Source organism: Oncorhynchus mykiss, chromosome 3 (assembly GCF_013265735.2).
Source record: "Oncorhynchus mykiss isolate Arlee chromosome 3, USDA_OmykA_1.1, whole genome shotgun sequence".
NCBI lineage: Eukaryota > Metazoa > Chordata > Actinopteri > Salmoniformes > Salmonidae > Oncorhynchus > Oncorhynchus mykiss.
In genome coordinates this window covers 6,496,649-6,513,291 of record NC_048567.1, presented here as the reverse complement: position 1 = coordinate 6,513,291, position 16,643 = coordinate 6,496,649, and the positions used below count along the sequence as shown (strand labels likewise).

The 16,643-nt window shown below is 44.0% G+C and overlaps 2 protein-coding genes across 6 annotated transcripts; one reads left to right on the top strand and one right to left on the bottom strand.

Annotated features, from left to right (window-relative positions):
* Positions 1–2,949: 2,949 nt before the first annotated feature.
* On the bottom strand, positions 2,950–13,747 carry LOC110507908 (lethal(3)malignant brain tumor-like protein 4). 3 transcript variants are annotated; one of them, XM_036967150.1, is made up of 21 exons: positions 13,613–13,747; positions 9,765–9,895; positions 9,460–9,637; positions 9,062–9,272; positions 8,806–8,932; positions 8,655–8,706; positions 8,347–8,441; positions 8,155–8,259; positions 7,884–8,019; positions 7,530–7,621; positions 7,178–7,406; positions 7,003–7,088; positions 6,659–6,769; positions 6,465–6,582; positions 6,233–6,332; positions 5,899–6,096; positions 5,664–5,774; positions 4,128–4,192; positions 3,850–4,013; positions 3,598–3,660; positions 2,950–3,405 (listed from the first exon to the last, which is right to left on the bottom strand). In XM_036967150.1, the coding sequence occupies exons 2-21, from the start codon at positions 9,873–9,875 to the stop codon at positions 3,277–3,279; spliced, it is 2,481 nt and encodes an 826-aa protein (XP_036823045.1). In that variant the 5' UTR covers positions 9,876–9,895; positions 13,613–13,747; the 3' UTR covers positions 2,950–3,276. The 3 variants fall into 3 exon arrangements, with proteins under 3 accessions (XP_036823045.1, XP_021444006.2, XP_036823038.1); XM_021588331.2 differs by having other exon boundaries at positions 9,765–9,900; positions 13,613–13,735; XM_036967143.1 differs by having other exon boundaries at positions 9,062–9,245; positions 9,765–9,900; positions 13,613–13,735.
* Positions 13,712–16,597, top strand: cf191 (CF191 protein). Of its 3 annotated transcripts, NM_001160659.1 has the most exon segments (7): positions 13,712–13,737; positions 14,478–14,535; positions 15,039–15,124; positions 15,396–15,475; positions 15,550–15,675; positions 16,026–16,070; positions 16,235–16,596. In NM_001160659.1, coding segments are annotated over 7 exon segments (501 nt in total). In that variant the 5' UTR covers positions 13,712–13,726; the 3' UTR covers positions 16,330–16,596.
* Positions 16,598–16,643: the final 46 nt, after the last annotated feature.

Here is a 16,643-nt window from a genome sequence, read left to right as displayed (position 1 = left end):
ATTAATTCCCTATAAGTAAATATGCCAAAATGTTTGTTGCCTTTTGACTTGACTCTATACTATGCGCACACTTTTCTTTTTGGAGTAGTTTGATGTTTCAGAAGCAGTAAGCCAGAGCATTACGCTCTGTGTGTGTTTTTTTGGTTTTAATATCCCAACTAGGGTCATTTTGCTGGACCCCACAAGGAAAAAAAATATACTTTAGGTTTAGGGTTTACAGTTAGGTCTAGGGGGTTAAGGTTAGGGAAAATAGATTTTTGAATGGGAATCAATTGTTTGGTACCCACAAGGATAGTTAAACCAGACTGTGTGTGTGTGTGTGTGTGCTAGCAAGATAAACTGTGTCTGGTTGTGAGGGGTCGTGGGATTCGTTGGCTGGTTTGGACCAGTCCCACAGTGATCCTAGTAGTTATTATTAGTTAGAACAGAAGCATACTGGGGGGATGAAGGGAGGAGAAGAGGGATTGATAAATAGATTGGTGTGGGTCGGGATGGAGAAAGGCTTATGACATAACCAGGAGTATCCGTAGACAGGACAGGTGTGGTGTCAGTTCCTGTGAATCTGAGACATGATACAGACATCACTGACACAAGGTAATGATGACCACAGATCAGAAGAGTGGATAACCAAGTCCTCAGGCAGTATGCACATTAGAAGAATATACAACCCCAGAGACTGCCTTTCATTTATTCCATTCCCTCACACACTCCAGCAAACACAAGCCAACATGCACCTACACCACTCACACCATCTCACAAGTCAACAGCACTTATCAATGCCCCTTAAATTAAAATACAGAAATCCCGGTTTTGAATATAAACTATATTGTTGATAAACACATTTAAGCTCATTGCAACACACTTCCAAGGTATCGCACGGAGATTGACAAAAAAAAATTGTTTACAAAATTTCACTAAAGCTTTAAAAGATGAATTCCTCAGTTCAATAAAAAAAAAAAATACATTTTTTATTTCTTGGAAAAGATTGGTATTGATTTGCATAAGCTTCCAAATAACCACTTCCTATAGGGATGCAGGGTGTCACACCCCCAGAGCTATAATACACTATTTACACTGTGTACACAAAGATCAATGAAACAGGAAACAATATTCATTCAGAACAAATTGATGAATTTTGTCTTTCTTTCTTTACGTTCCAATTTCATTAGTGTTTTACCATTGGCTCTAAAGCAGGTACATAGAAAAACATCTCTTTTCAGTTGAATTAGTCCTGAAGTCCAGCTTTCCTTAAAGTTCCAATGCTATAACATTCACCCTTTTAAATAAACATCTGACTGACTGACTGACTGGCACACACACACACACACACACACACACACACTTCAATCCTCTCCCTCCACCCAAGCCTTGAGACGTGCCAACCTCTTCCTGCCCTGGACATGTAGAGGAATGTATCCATCTGACAGAGAGGTAAACTACATGGTGAGTTTCTTTCACAACAATAAATAAGAAATCAACAAGTATTCAAGTAAAAACATGTATGGACTAATCTGGTTCCATGTGCTCTGGGCTGAGCACCATTTCCTCAACCATTATTACTTCAAAAATTATAATATTAAAGGTGGACGCAGCGATATGACGTAGATGCTGAAAGTAAACAGCATTGTGGATCAATTCCCACAACAACTACGAGCGTTAAAGCGCGAGGCTTAACTTCTCCGCTGTTTTGATTCCCGGTAGCCAGGCCAGGGAACAGTGTGAAGCGAACCCATCCGCAACTGAGGGGAGGACGGCTCATAGTAATGTCTGGAATGGAGTGAATGCAATGCTATCAAACACATGGAAACCAATACCATTCCATTGATTCCTTTCCAGCCGTTACTATGAGCCCGTTTTCCCCAATTAAAAAGCCACCAGCCTCCTGCTCCGCAGACACTGTGTGTGAGGTCCTGCATCTCACTCATCTCAATATCTGTGGTGCTGCTCGTGGCAACGCCATTTCACTGAGTCTACCTTGAAATTGAATTCAATATCAATACTTTAAAGATGAATGAACTTTAAAGGTGCCCACTGCTCATTTCTTACTCACTCAGAAAAACATTTAGGTTCACGGGGCAATCTGCAGTTGCTACATACATTTTTGATTCTGGAAGAATATCTTATAAATGCCTCATGAGCTTAGTTCAACTGTCGTACCCCATCAGAACCCCAAAACACCAAACATAAGCTTGTTCATCTTCAATGTTGGTAAACAAAGTAAATGTAAACAAACACTCTATAGCCTCAAAACATCATTGTGATGGTCAGTCCTTGTATACATAGTTATGCCTAGTAATTTGAGAGCGGTAACATTTCTCCAGCCCCATCCATCCCTCAGCTTTTGGCCAAAACAGTGATGGGGTTACTGCTTTGTTATTGTTTCAACTCCAGATTGCCCCTTTAAATTATAATTGTTGCTATGTTATAGTATAAAACACTTTCTTGGGTTGACTGTGATGTCTGTCTGACAGGTAAGATCTCAATTGCATACTCCTCGCGTCCTCACTCCTCTGGCTTTCTCATCCAATGGGTTTTTACTAAGGAGACGAGGAGAGGACGCGAGGAGTATGCAATTAACATCTTCCAACAGACACCACAGGTACATCCTCTCTACTCCTCTACACTGACACCATGTACATCCTCTCTACTGACACCAGGTACATCCTCTCTACTCCTCTACACTGACACCAGGTACATCCTCTCTACTCCTCTACACTGACACCAGGTACATCCTCTCTACTCCTCTACACTGACACCAGGTACATCCTCTCTACACTGACACCAGGTACATCCTCTCTACTCCTCTACACTGACACCAGGTACATCCTCTCTACACTGACACCAGGTACATCCTCTCTACTCCTCTACACTGACACCATGTACATCCTCTCTACTCCTCTATACTGACACCAGGTACATCCTCTCTACTCCTCTACACTGACACCATGTACATCCTCTCTACTCCTCTACACTGACACCAGGTACATCCTCTCTACTCCTCTACACTGACACCAGGTACATCCTCTCTACTCCTCTACACTGACACCAGGTACATTCTCTCTACTCCTCTACACTGATGTGGAAGAACAGGATAGCTGAAAGCAGATTCCTGGTGGCCATCCATTACGTTGCTCTGACCTATCCTACGGGCTCAGATCAGTGCAGATGAAGACCAAAGAGGATAAGGTGAGGAGACAAAAAAAGGAGATTAAACTTCTCTAGACTATTCAGATACAGCGGTCGGGTGTGGGAGGAAATGAAGCGTGAGGGGGCGTCTCACTCCTCATCAGCGTTCTTCAGCATGAGTATGGCGTTGTATATCTTGAGGGCAGGGCCTAGTTTGATTGACAGGATCTTGACTATGTCTGCTTGGGTGAGAAGCAGGAAGGCCTCTCCATCCATTTGCTGGAGCGAAACACAGAGACACAAAATAAGCTTCAACACAGAACGTGTGTGTGAGTGTTTGAATGTCAATGGCAGAATTGAATTTGACTTGGTTGAATTGTCATAGGATACACCAACCAGGAGCAGCAGATGAGAGGAGTGTGTGTGACTATTGTGATTCACAAAGTTGGGTTTTTAAATGGTAGCTCTTACCTCTGTCCTGAAGGTGGCAGCATGCTCTTTGCAGCCTGGGAGCCCTTTGACAAAACTGGCCACCTGACCCACAGGGAAACAAACATTAAGACACACACACACACACGATTAAAATGCAATAGGATACATAAAGCTATTGTATTGGGTGTATGTGTAATGTATGTGTTTTGCACAATATGTGAGTTTGTACAGTATACGTAGAGCGCCTGTACATGTTTGTATTGCCTATGTGTTTATGTGTGCGTGTCTGACCTCGTCGGCGGTCCAGGTTGCAACTCTCTTAGCTGTGAGGCCCAGGACCTCAGGGAGCAGCTGGCAGTGTTTGTCCCAGCACAGAGCCACCCTGTGAGGGGGAGAGGAGGAGCCACCCGGGGAGAACACTGACTCATGGAGCGCCTGCTGGAGAGACAGGGAGTCTGGGGGAGAGGGAGGAGAAATTAGCTGTAAATATCTTCAATAGACATGCACAGACAATATATAATCCACACAGCGTTACACTCATTCTCTATTTCTGAGAGCAGAACCTCTACCTTTCCCATCTCCACTCTCCTGCTTGACGACGTGCAGCTTCAGATACTTTGGGACTGGAGCAGACCTGTTGAAAGACAACATACAGCGCCTTCAGAAAGTATTCACACCCCACAAATCTTTCCACATTTTGTTGTGTTACAGGCTGAATTTAAAATGAATTAATTAGAGCTGTGTTTTGTCACTGGCCGACACACAATTCCCCATAATGTCAAAGTGGAATTATGTTTTTATTTTATTTTGAATTACTAATTAAAAATGAAAAGCTGAAATGTCTCGAGTCAATAAGTTCAGGAGTAAAAATGTACTTAACAAATCACATAATAAGTTGTATGGACTCACTCTGAGGGCAATAATAGTGTTTAACATCTCTGTACCCCACAAATACAATTATCTGTAAGGTCCCTCAGTCGAGCAGTGAATTTCAAACACAGATTCAACCACAAATCCAGGGAGGTTTTCCAATGCCTCGCAAAGAAGGTCACCTATGGGTAGATGGGTAAAAATAAAAAAATAGACATTGAATATCCCTTTGAGCATGGTGAAGTTATTAATTACACTTTGGATGGTGCATCAATACACCCAGTCACTACAAAGATACAGCCGTTCTTCCTAACTCAGTTGCCGGAGAGGAAGGAAACTGCTCAAGGATTTCACCATGAGGCCAATGGTGACTTTAAAACAGTTACAGAGTTTAATGGCTGTGGTAGAAGGATGGATCAACAACATTGTAGTTACTCCACAATACTAATCATTCTGAGAGTAAAGGAAGGAAGCCTTTACAGAATATAAAATATTCCAAAACATGCATTCTGTTTGCAACAAGACAAGGCAACAAAGTAGTACTGCAAAAAATGTGTAAAAATTAAACCTATTGGAGATAAGCACAGGCAAAATCCTAGAGGAAAACCTGGTTCAGTCTGCTTTCCACCAGACACTGGGAGATGAATTCACCTTTCAGCAGGACAATAACCTAAAACAACAAAGCCAAATCTACACTGAAGTTGCTTACCAAGAAGACAGTGAAATTTCCAGAGGCCGAGTTCCAGGTTTTACTTAAATCTACTTGAAAATCTTTGGCAAGACCTGAAAATGGTTGTCTAGCAATGATCAGCAACCAATTTGACAGAGCTTGAAGAATTTTGCAAAGAATAATGGGCAAGTGTGGAAGGTATGGAAAGCTCTTAGAGACTTACCCAGAAAGACTCACAGCTGTAATCGCTGCCAAAGGTGCTTCTACAAAGTATTGACTCGGGTGTGAATACTTATGTAAATGAGACATTTCTGTGTTAATTGGCAAAAAATTTGCTAACACTTCTAGAATCGTGTTTTCACTTTGTCATTAGATGTGCAAATGGGGGAGAAAAATCAATGTAATCCATTTTGAATTCAGGCTGTAACACAATCAAATGTGGAATACGTCAAGGGGTGTGAATAGTTTGTGAAGGCATTGTACTCTCTTAGTAAACCAACAACAAACACTCTGCTCCATCATGCATTCTAGAGTTTGGTAGGAGAGAGTGGAGTCTGTGTGCTACCTCTTGGCCTTGGCTCCGTCGTTGATGGGCTCAGTGGAGCCCCCTGGTGGCTCACTCTGACTGCTGCACCTGGATTGTTCGCCCTCGTCAACCGTCGGCCTCCTAGTTACACTACCATAGAAACAACTGTTACCATGGAAACAAGTCCACAACTCCAGACTTTATTTGCAGTCAGATAACAAACAAAGTCATGGAAGCTCTTCCAAACCCCTTCTGTTACATGTTCCACACATACCTGGTCTGAGGGGAGTCGTCTGCAGGCTCGGGCTGCTCCGGTGTGGTGGGGCTGTTTGTCTGGGTGTGTGGAGGAGGGTCTGGGCGTCGCCCACGGTGATGAGGCCCACTCAGGGTCATAGGTCGTTCTCCACTCAGACGGTCTGGTACCTGGCCCTCCCTGTTCAGGTTCATCTCCGAGTACGGACAGCTCACCCCCCTACACACACACACAAGTTCAGAACAGGAACACACATCACCTTACTCACAGATTACAGCACACAGATCACAGAACACATTGTATGACGTGTTCTGATAACAAAACTTTTTTGACAGTTAGTGTGTTTGTTACTGACGTGTAGTGGGTTCCGTAGCGGGGTCCTCGGATGTGACCTACCCCATTGCATCCTGGGGTAGGACAGCCCTGCCCTGGGAGGACCAGCATATCAGTGGAGCCTGAAACACACCGCAGAGTTAATACTACACACAGAAACACACATACACACATAAACAGATTGGGAAATATTTGTAGGTTTTAGCAAAGTTATAACCATGTCAATTTTTTGGAAGTGTGCGTGTGTGTCTCACCATTGGAGGGGTGTTGTAGGGGATGACTAGTCTTCTGACACCAGCCCACAGGGTGCAGGTCTGGGCAGTCAGCATCCACCCAGTAGTCGTACTCCTCACTCCAGCCATCAAAATGGATCTGAGAAAGACAGAGAGTTACACACACACACACACTACTCCACAATAATCATACTGCACTCTCACACACAGCATACCCTCAGTCGGTGGTCCTCCACCTCTGCGATGGTTGCTACGCGGATGAGCATGGGATTCCTCTTATCGACAGCTTCCAGCTTCATTCCAGCCTGGAACCCATGGCACGGACGCTACAGGACACATTCAAGAGTTAACATCAGGTGATACAGATGAATTAATATGCATGTTTTGTAATGGGTGTAGCTGACATAAATAAAGACTGTCAGTGGACCCAGAACAGAGCCCTGGGGAACTCCATGTGAAATTCCCCCAGGCCTCCCAATCAACACCAACAATGTAATTTGCATGTGTCATATGTTTTGAGTGTCAACTCTATGTGTGTGTGAGAATGTGAGTGTCTTACCAGTTTGAAGGCACGTGCAGGGGCTGCCTGTGTGCCAGTCTCCTCCATGTATTTATCCCAGGAAAAACTCCTCGGGTGCTTATACTCTGAGAGGAGAAACCACAACACACACCCTTATACAATGTTTCATGGTGTATCCAAATAAAGCGTTGAAATATGTTTGTGTGTGTCTCACCAGCAGGGGTGGTGAGGGTCAGCTCAGCCTCCTCACAGTAGCCTACAGGGTGGATGTAGGGACTGCTGGCATCACACCAGTAGTCATAGGTGTCGTCCCAGTTGTCAAAGTGTATGAGGAGTCTGTTGTCAACAGCAGCCGCGATGGACGCTACGCAGATCAGATATGGGTTCTTCTTATCCACCGCCTCTAGCTTCATACCCGCACGGAACCCTGACGGAGTCACCGACTACACACACATGCACCCACATAGTTCATATACAAACTTACTTGAATGGACCGAAGGTCACCAACTAATTCACAACACAAACACACTATTAATGGATCCACACAGGCTGTCAGGTAGGCTCACCGTGTTGAGGCTCTTGAAGAGGTGTTTGGGGGCCAGCTGACCTCTGCAGTTCTTCACATACATGTTCCAGTTGAACTCCCCATCCTTACAACCTACACACAAAATGTTGAAGGTTAAAGTTTTGTCTATCTACACACACAACATTGTACAGTCGGTAGAATATGCATGTGTGTCGGGTGTGTGTGTATGTGTGTCTGGTGTGTTTGTATCCGTGTCTGGGGTGTGTGTGTATGTGTGTGTGTCGGGTGTGTGTGTGTGCATGCGTGTCGTGTGTGTGTGTGTGTGTGTATGCGTGTCGGGTGTGTTTGTGTCTGTGTCTGGTGTGTGTGTGTGTGTGTGTGTGTGTATGTGTACCTTTAGGCAGTAGCAGCTTGTGTCCCATCTTCTCACACCAGCCCGCCGGCTTCACATCCCAGGTGTCAGCATTTACCCAGAAGTCATAGCACTCTGGATACCCGTCGAAATGAAGCCTTACCCTATAACCCTGGATCTGAGACAGAGACAGACAGAGAGAAAAAGAGACAGAGAGGAAGGAACGCAAAGAAATGAGAGAAAGCGAAGGGTTAGTTGTTAGAAAGCAGACATTCCTCCTATATCTTATTGGTCTGACCTGTTAGACACGTACCTCAGCAACACTGAGCACACAGAACAGAGAGGGGTGACAGGGGTCCAGTCCTTCTAACTTCATCCCCACTTTGAAGGCATTCCTGCTCTGAGGGAACGACTGGTGCTGCGAGGCACACACACATAACACTCTTTCACATGTCTGTACAGCTGTGTGTGTCAGAGAGAGTATGATAAAGTGTGCGTGCCTCACCTCCTTGAACAGTTTAAGGGGGGCAGCTATAGCCTTCTCCTCCTCCATGTAGGAGGGCCAGCTCCAGGGTCGCTTCTTATTGGGTGGGGCTGTCACTGGGGGTGGGACAACAAAACAGTCACATCAGCCAATCAGTGACATGAAAACCAGCAGGATTGTAGCACTGACCCCTGGTCTACCTAATTGGACAAACTTTCCAACCCGTGGCATTCCCAACAAATCCATCCCTCCATCTATCCATCCTCTCATCTAAACATCCTCTCATCTATCCATCCTCTCCCTCCCCTCAGTGTAATAATAGGACATACCTAGCTTGGCCAGCTTAGCAGCTCTCCTCCCTTTGACAGCCTTGGACTTGTCCTGTAGAGAGAGACAGTCACTCATCGGCAGGTGAGCTGCCACACACACAACATCACAATGCTTTTCAGGACCAGCGTTGGCCACATATTCTATCATCACCTCTTCCTCCTCCTGGTTGTCTTCCTCTTCATCACCAGAGTCCATGTAGATCTTCCTCTTCTTCCTCACTCGTTTCCCCAGTCCCCCCTCCCCCCCCTCTCTCTCCCTCCGCTCTCTGGGTGATGACCTAAACACACACGGAACAGAGGTCATTCTAGGAACTATGCTCATGTGATGACTGTTTTGGGTCTTAACTGTTACTACTATCAATATGCTTTCTAAAATACAGTACAGTAAGAACAGCTAACATGTTTACCTGCCACTGGAGGGCTGGACACAAATGGAGCTGCAGTATTTGCCCTGGAGGAAACTCTCCAGTGGACCGGAGCCCCCACACGACCTACAGCTAGCCATCACAGCCCTGGGGCCTCCCTCCGCCTCGGGGCCTACCTCCGCCCTGGGCTCCTCCGCCATGGGACCCTCCACAGTGGGACCCTCCTCTAGAGACAGAAGCACAGGGCCTTGAGCTGGGGGAAAGAGCAGAATAATATTGAAGCTTTGTAATTCTATGCCCCCATCTGCAGAGCACCCAGTATGTAGTATGCTAATATACACAGTGCTGACATATCAGAGCTATGAGTCTAAATTCGACACACTTATTATAAACAGTCAAAACTATGTTATAACTCCTTCATAACCATATGTTTACTTTACCCTTAGGTGCAAGTGGCTGGACTTCCTTGGCTGCAGAAGAGGCTGCACTGCTCTCTGATTGGGCCTCTGGTGGAGGGGTGGGGCTTTTCGACTGGGCGGGGTTCTGGGGGGTTGGCCCTGACTCTTTGACCTCTGGCTCTGTCACGATCTCCAAAGTTCCAAACTCTGTCATACGGAACTGAGAGATACCAGTCAGTCTACCTGTCTGTAGTATCCACTCACTCACACACACACACACACACACACACACACACACACACACACACACACACACACACACACACACACACACACACACACAGTACCTTGATGTCGCTGCCAGGCAGTGTGGCGATACCGTCCTGCCAGTCCAGAGCGCCCATCATGTCAAACTCTGCCCCCTGGGAGGGGCCATCGCTGGGCGGGGTGTCAGTCATCTCTCCCTGCTCTCCTCCTCCTGCACTGACATCAATCAATCCATCAGTCAAAATCAAATCAAAATGGTATTTGTCACATGTGCCGAATACAACAGGTAGACCTTACAGTGAAATTCTTACTTAGAAGCCCTTAACAACAATGCAGTTTAAAAAACAAATATACCTAAAATAAAATAAGAATAAGAAATAAAAGTAAAAAACAATTAAAGAGCAGCAGTAAAATAACAACAGCGAGGCTATATACAGGGGTTAGTCGAGGTAATATGTACATGTAGGTAGAGTTAAAGTGATTATGCATAGATGATAACAGAGCGTAAAAGAGGGGGGGGGGGGGCAATGCAAATAGTCTGGGTGGCCATTTGATCAGATGTTGAGGAGTCTTATGGCTTGGGTGTAGAAGCTGTTGACAAGCCTCTTGGACCTAGACTTGGCGCTCCGTTACCGTTTGCCATGCGGTAGCAGAGAGAACATTCTATGACTAGGGTGGCTGGAGTCTTTGACAATTTTTAGGGCCTTCACCTGACATCGCCTGGTATAGAGGTCCTGGATGGCAGGAAGCTTGGCCCCAGTGATGTACTGGGCTATACGCACTATCCTCTGTAGTGCCTTGCGGTCGGTGGGAGAGGAGTTGCCATACCAAACAGTGATGCAACCAGTCAGGCAGGACGCTCTCGATGGTGCTGCTGTAGAACCGTTTGAGGATCTGAGGACCCATGCCAAATCTTTTCAGTCTCCTGAGGGGGAATAGGTTTTGTCGCTTCACTCTTCACAACTGTCTTGGTGTGCTTGGACCATGTTAGTTTGTTGGTGATGTGGACACCAAGGAACTTGAAGCTCTCGACCTGCTCCACTACAGCCCCATTGATGAGAGTGGGGGCGTGCTCGGTCCTCCTTTTCCTGAAGTCCACAATCATCTCCTTAGTCTTGATCGCGTTGAGGGAGAGGTTGTTGTCCAGTCAGCCAGTCTATGGGCGTGTTCGAGCGGGTACATTTTGTCTAGTCGGCGGTCACCGCCTTTCAAAGTGGGTTGCAACATGGGGATAAAAATGGTTCGACTTGTGCCTACATGTCGACTGCTTGAACTTGACAAAAAGAGTGTGATCAAAGGTTGGCCAGTTTTTGATGAAGTCGCTGCTGTTGCTTCTCACCAACTGCACCATGCATTATTTGTCAACCAATCATTAGGATGTTTTTGGTGGACCCATGTGAACGTGACCAAAGACGTGACTGAAACAGGAACCAACTTTTTTGCGATTCTAAAGCTATAGAGGATACAAATGAAAGTGATTTGAGACCTCTCTCTAATTAATTAATTGTACACATGTTATGTTTTCAGTTTGTGAGTGTGTGATATAGAAAAGTAAAGAAAAAGAAAAACATTTATATACAATAGCAGGTATGTTGACACTGCCATGTTGATCTGAGCCTTTCTGTTGGAAAACCATTACTTGGGCCGGAAGATACCAATATCGCGATTCTCGTTAGGATCATGGCAAGGAACACATTTCTTTAGGAAATAAGCCCTATAGGTGGAAATAAACGGTATTATGTTGTCATCCAGAATCACATTGATTTGTTTCCAAGCTATAGCCACAATATTTTACATACAGCAGGATTTTAAAGGACCAAAGAGTTTTGTCTGCCTCGGGTTTGAATTTTTGCAGTGTAAAAAACATTGCGATACACAGCTAACCATTACAGTGTCCGACATTTGTCCGACACATGCACCTCACCTGACTTTACTCGTTAACACAAAGTTTTGTTAGCCTTACTACTTGAACACACCCAATCAATCAATAACCATACAGGTGTCATATCCAAATTACCTCGTACCCCTGCACATCGACTCGGTACTGATACCCCGTGTATATAGCCAAGTTATCCTTACTCATTGTGAATTTATTCCTTGTGTTCTTATTTTTTCTATTACTTTTCTATTTTTCTCTCTGTATTGTTGGAAAGGGCCCATCAGTAAGCATTTCACTGTTAAGTCTACACCTGTTGTTTAGGATGCACGAGACAAATAACATTTGATTTTAATTAAGACAGTACGCCCACTTCAGCAGTGGATGGGGAAACACTGCCACATGCCTATTGACATCTGTCTGTCTCTCATGTTAAGACAAGATGTGTGGGAGTTTGTTCATGCAAGGATATGGGCTAGAATAGGTCTGTCTGTATGTTCTCAAAGTAAAACTGAAATTGTATCCATTTGACAGATCTTTCTCAAATGTCTATCTATGTGTTGTTTTCATTATATATAAGATATCTATGTCTGTATCTTTGTAATATTTTTCCACCATGTACTTTAGGGACCCCAATGGGAATAAGTCACTGACTTTATTTAGCAATCCCTGTTAAGTTTTTCAAATGAATGTAGTGTGTGTGTATATATATATATTTTAAATTAGCTAATAAAAACAATCAATCAATCAAATGACATTATCCAAAATGGGGTACTCAAAAAATATCCCTGGCACAAAAAGTACAGCTACCTGCAAGAAGTCAACCAGCGCGTGCAAGTCGGGTACTAAAGAACCGCATTCCATCGCCGCTAGAGGGCGAATGTTGTGGAATACATGCATGCACTTATATGAAGCAAAACAAGAAAATATTGAACTTTTTAAAGCTAAATATCAAAAAATAAGTGCACAAGCACCCCTGCATGGATTGGCCTAGAACACAAGTATTGACAAACACCGTGAGAGACGTGTCAAATACAAGTTAAAAGAACAAGTTCAGCTTTTCCTTGTTTTAAGAGTATCTTATTAAATCGGCTGTTTGCGTTGACGCGGACAACAGAGGTGGTAGAATAATCAATGATTTTAAAGAAAACAATGTGTTCTGCATAGAAATGTCAAATGTACGTGTTTTTTAATCAAACCAAGATCACGATATAACGTTTTCGCCTCGACGCTGCATCAACCCTATAGTTTGGTCAGAAATAATATTTTTTGACTGAAATATACGGATAGGAAGTAAACAATCAAGTGTGCTGTTCAACAGCTGTCAGTTTACGTTCCCAAGTTTAAACCTCGAATTTATTCGACTATAAATAAAGTGTACGTGCGCCCATGATTAGCATCCGTCTTATACAAAATGGCGGAGCAAAGGAAGAGGCCACCAACACGTTAAAACTATGTAAATGACTCAAGTTATTTATTGAAACACAGAATGCAGGGCCGTGTCTGTCAAATAAAACCAAATATATACCCTGCAATTTCATAGGTTAGTGTTTTCCCTCATCATGGCCATTTTCTTTACTTTCCCCTTGTCTCGGAATGTCAGCCAGCTAGCTGCCAGCTAGCTTGCTAACTGCTTCTGGCTAGCAAAGCGTCACTACGGTTCAATTTAAACTGGTAGCTAGACTGCTAGGAACTGGGACTAGCATTTTGGCTTGGTGTAGCGAAGTAAGGACAACCAGTCATAAATAAGTTTCCAGGTTTTGAATGTTAGAAAATGCTTAGGAACGGACTTCCACATTAGTTGGTATGAATAAGTAAATAACCGCCCCTACACTGCCTTGTTTGTTCAAGGCTAAAATATAGAATTGCTTGCTTTTAATTTCTTCAATAGAAACTTGACTCTCCGATTTATCTTTACGGTTTTAAATCACAGTACAAATAATAAGAACCGGTGCAAATTATAAAACGAACGATGCTTTATCGATTACTGTTGTTATTTGCAACATTTAATGTATAACAGCGATTATATTGTTTGAAAATTATGGAACTCACCTCGTTTCTGTTTTAACTCTTATTTTGAGCTGGATAGTGGATGCAATGCGCATGCGTTCAATGAACGCTGCCTGACAACTTTGGATCTCGGTAAACTTGAGCACACAACTATCGATGATCAATAGGTACAGCAAGGCGGACGCTTAAAGTGGACATATAGTTTATTACATATTGTATTCATGCCTTGGGACTAGTCTTTCTCCCTCGTTTAATTTCAGAATCTCAGAGAGCATCAAATCGGAGCGCAGGGGCGTGCAGAGTCTGTTTGGCGTGGCGCGCGATTTCCATTGTGGTCATGTCGCTGTATGCCGTCAATAACTCTTTACGTCACCACCAGTCAATATTGTCTCCATATGTTAAAAGAAAGATGACAGTAGACTAATCATAATCCCAATTTCTAGCTGTTGTATGAATTTGGCCACACTTCCAACCAGTAATTCAGCAAAAAAAATAAGAACAGTCAAGTCCAGACGCTAAATAGGTCTACAGTAGTTAGACCGTAGTATTGATTACAACAAGGCCTATAAACTCGGAATGTTTTTTGATTGTAAAACGTGATGCCTTTTCATGTTTGTTATCTATGCCCAATCAGACCAGACGTCCGGAATAAAAGCTCTCTGACTTTGCTATTTTAAGGGTTAATTAATAAGACATCCCTACTGTTCTTATTACAAGTGAAACATTGGACTGGAAGAGGCTACTGTAGTCTATTTGGCATGAGATGCAGACCTTCAATGGCAGTGTCGCCTATAAATAAGCCTGATTTTCCGGTCGCTACCGCTAGATGGCAGTATAATGCCGTTTTTTTACGGATTACACTGTAGCATCTCAGTTGCCCAGTCACATACATTATTCTCATCATCAGAAGAACGACAGATGCAAACCATGAGATGGCCTTCAGGGGTAAAGTGGCCGACACGAGGGTAAGAGGAATGTTTACTCGGATTTGTCACTCAGAAAAAATCGGATTATGTGCCAACCGGGCAGCCGTGGGTCAGATATGGACGCTGTTATAATAAAATACGAAATCATCAGGTGTCGTTGTTGGCGACTATGAAACATAAACTATCAGCCTATCATTTATATTCAGCGACTGATATTTAATTTATCGTGAATGGCAAATGCAACAGATAATGATCACTCAGTCTGTGCAAATGAAGGTCTTCTGTCCTCTGCTGCTCCCCCGCAGTGCGCATCCCCTGCAGAGTCTGTTGGAGTTCTGCCATGGGAGCTTTTACACCTGCTGAATGATCCACTGTTCAGTTGACAGTGATGTCACGGCTTTGCTACAGTGTCTTGGCGGCTGATTTGAGTATAGCCTAGGTATATGATTTGTGACATATTATTATTGGGATGAATGACTCTGACTATCTCTCAATCTCTTTCTCTCTTTCACTCTCTCTTTCTCTCGATCTCTCTCCCCCAGACAGTGCTTGTGCACCTGCTGCTGTGCCTCGTCATATTCTACTCTCTCTACTACATGATTGGGAGTGTGTGTTTCGGCGCGTTCAGGTGCGACACTTTTATTTTCCTCTCTCTGCGTGCACGTGTGGTTATTGGGTAAGTGACCTTGCTGGAACGGTGAGCTGTCCTCACGTGACTTCTATAAACCTGGTGCCAGGTGACAGAAGAGAGGGGGAGGGATTCGTGGAATACACAGCAACTATTGGTCTGTTTTTATTGATTGGAATGACAGTCAGTTTCAACCACCCTGGTTCCCTCCTAGCTCCTTTTGAATATCATGTTTGTTTGTTTGATCTGCTGCTCTTCTGTTTGCATTCAGGTTGGATCACTTTGATGGACTTATTCCCTTTGACTTTAAGACTGAACCAACCAATTTGGAGTCCAACTCCAAATACCTGGGTGAGTGAAGATGTGTATGGTAGTGTGTGTGCATGTCCTCTACATATGGTTAAGGTCTTATATTGTTGTTCCAGTGAACCTGCTGTCCATGGAGTTGACCTATTTCTGCAGTGGTCTGCTGTTTGCAGCCGTGGTGAGGAGATGGGTCTGGGACTACGCTCTCACAGTCACATTACTGCACGTACTGCTCACCAGCCTGGGTGAGACACGCACACATACACACAGAAATGCATACACATGCCTGAACTCACTCACACACACACACACAGGCTTAACTCAGAATGATCCCTTGCTGGCTGAGCAGAGTGCTCAGGGCCAGCTTTGATGACATCATGACAGGATGGGAAGTGGGGTTAGAGTTGAGAAGCAGCTAGGCCCAAAACAAGGCACATATATTGACCCTATCCCATGGTCTTCTTTAATTTCCCTTCCTCATGTGTAAGGATTGGATGGGTCTAGCTCTAAAGCAATACGATGTACACTCCCCATCCTTAGGTAATATGCCACACAGAACTGTTTTTAATGTGTGTTTGTAATGTGTGTGTTTCAGTGATGTTGGAGTTTCCCTTGGTATGGCAGTGGTGGCTGGCCCTTGGTAAGACCTGTACCTCACTCACACATGTTCTGTTTTATTGTGTGAAACCTTCTGAGTTATAGACAAGAAATTGGTTGTCTCTTCTTTATTAATGGTTTTGTGTGTGTGTGTGTGTGTGTGTGTGTGTGTGTGTGTGTGTGTGTGTGGTTGTGTTTTGTTTGAAGGCAGCGGGTTGTTTCTGATGATCTGTAACGGTCAGCTGATAGCTTACTTCACCTGCCAGAGTGACCAGAGTTACCCCACCTTCAACAGCTACTGAGTACACACACACACTGACTAGAGTTCTTTGCAGTGAGTCCGGTGGAAATGGAGGGAAACCAAATGTTCCTGTTTGATTGTTGCACTTGGTGTCTGGGAAGCCGGTCCAACAGAAACAAATTGAGCCAAGTGATTCTCCAATGAGCAAGCTTGAGTCCAGGAAACAGCTCTTATGTCATATCTGTAGTATGTAATTGAATGTTAATCTTATGTCAGACAATATTAATCATGTAATTTATCTTAGAAGTATTAAACCAGCTGTAACCTCACATCTGGGCTGGATCTACACACACACACACACTTTTTCTTATCACA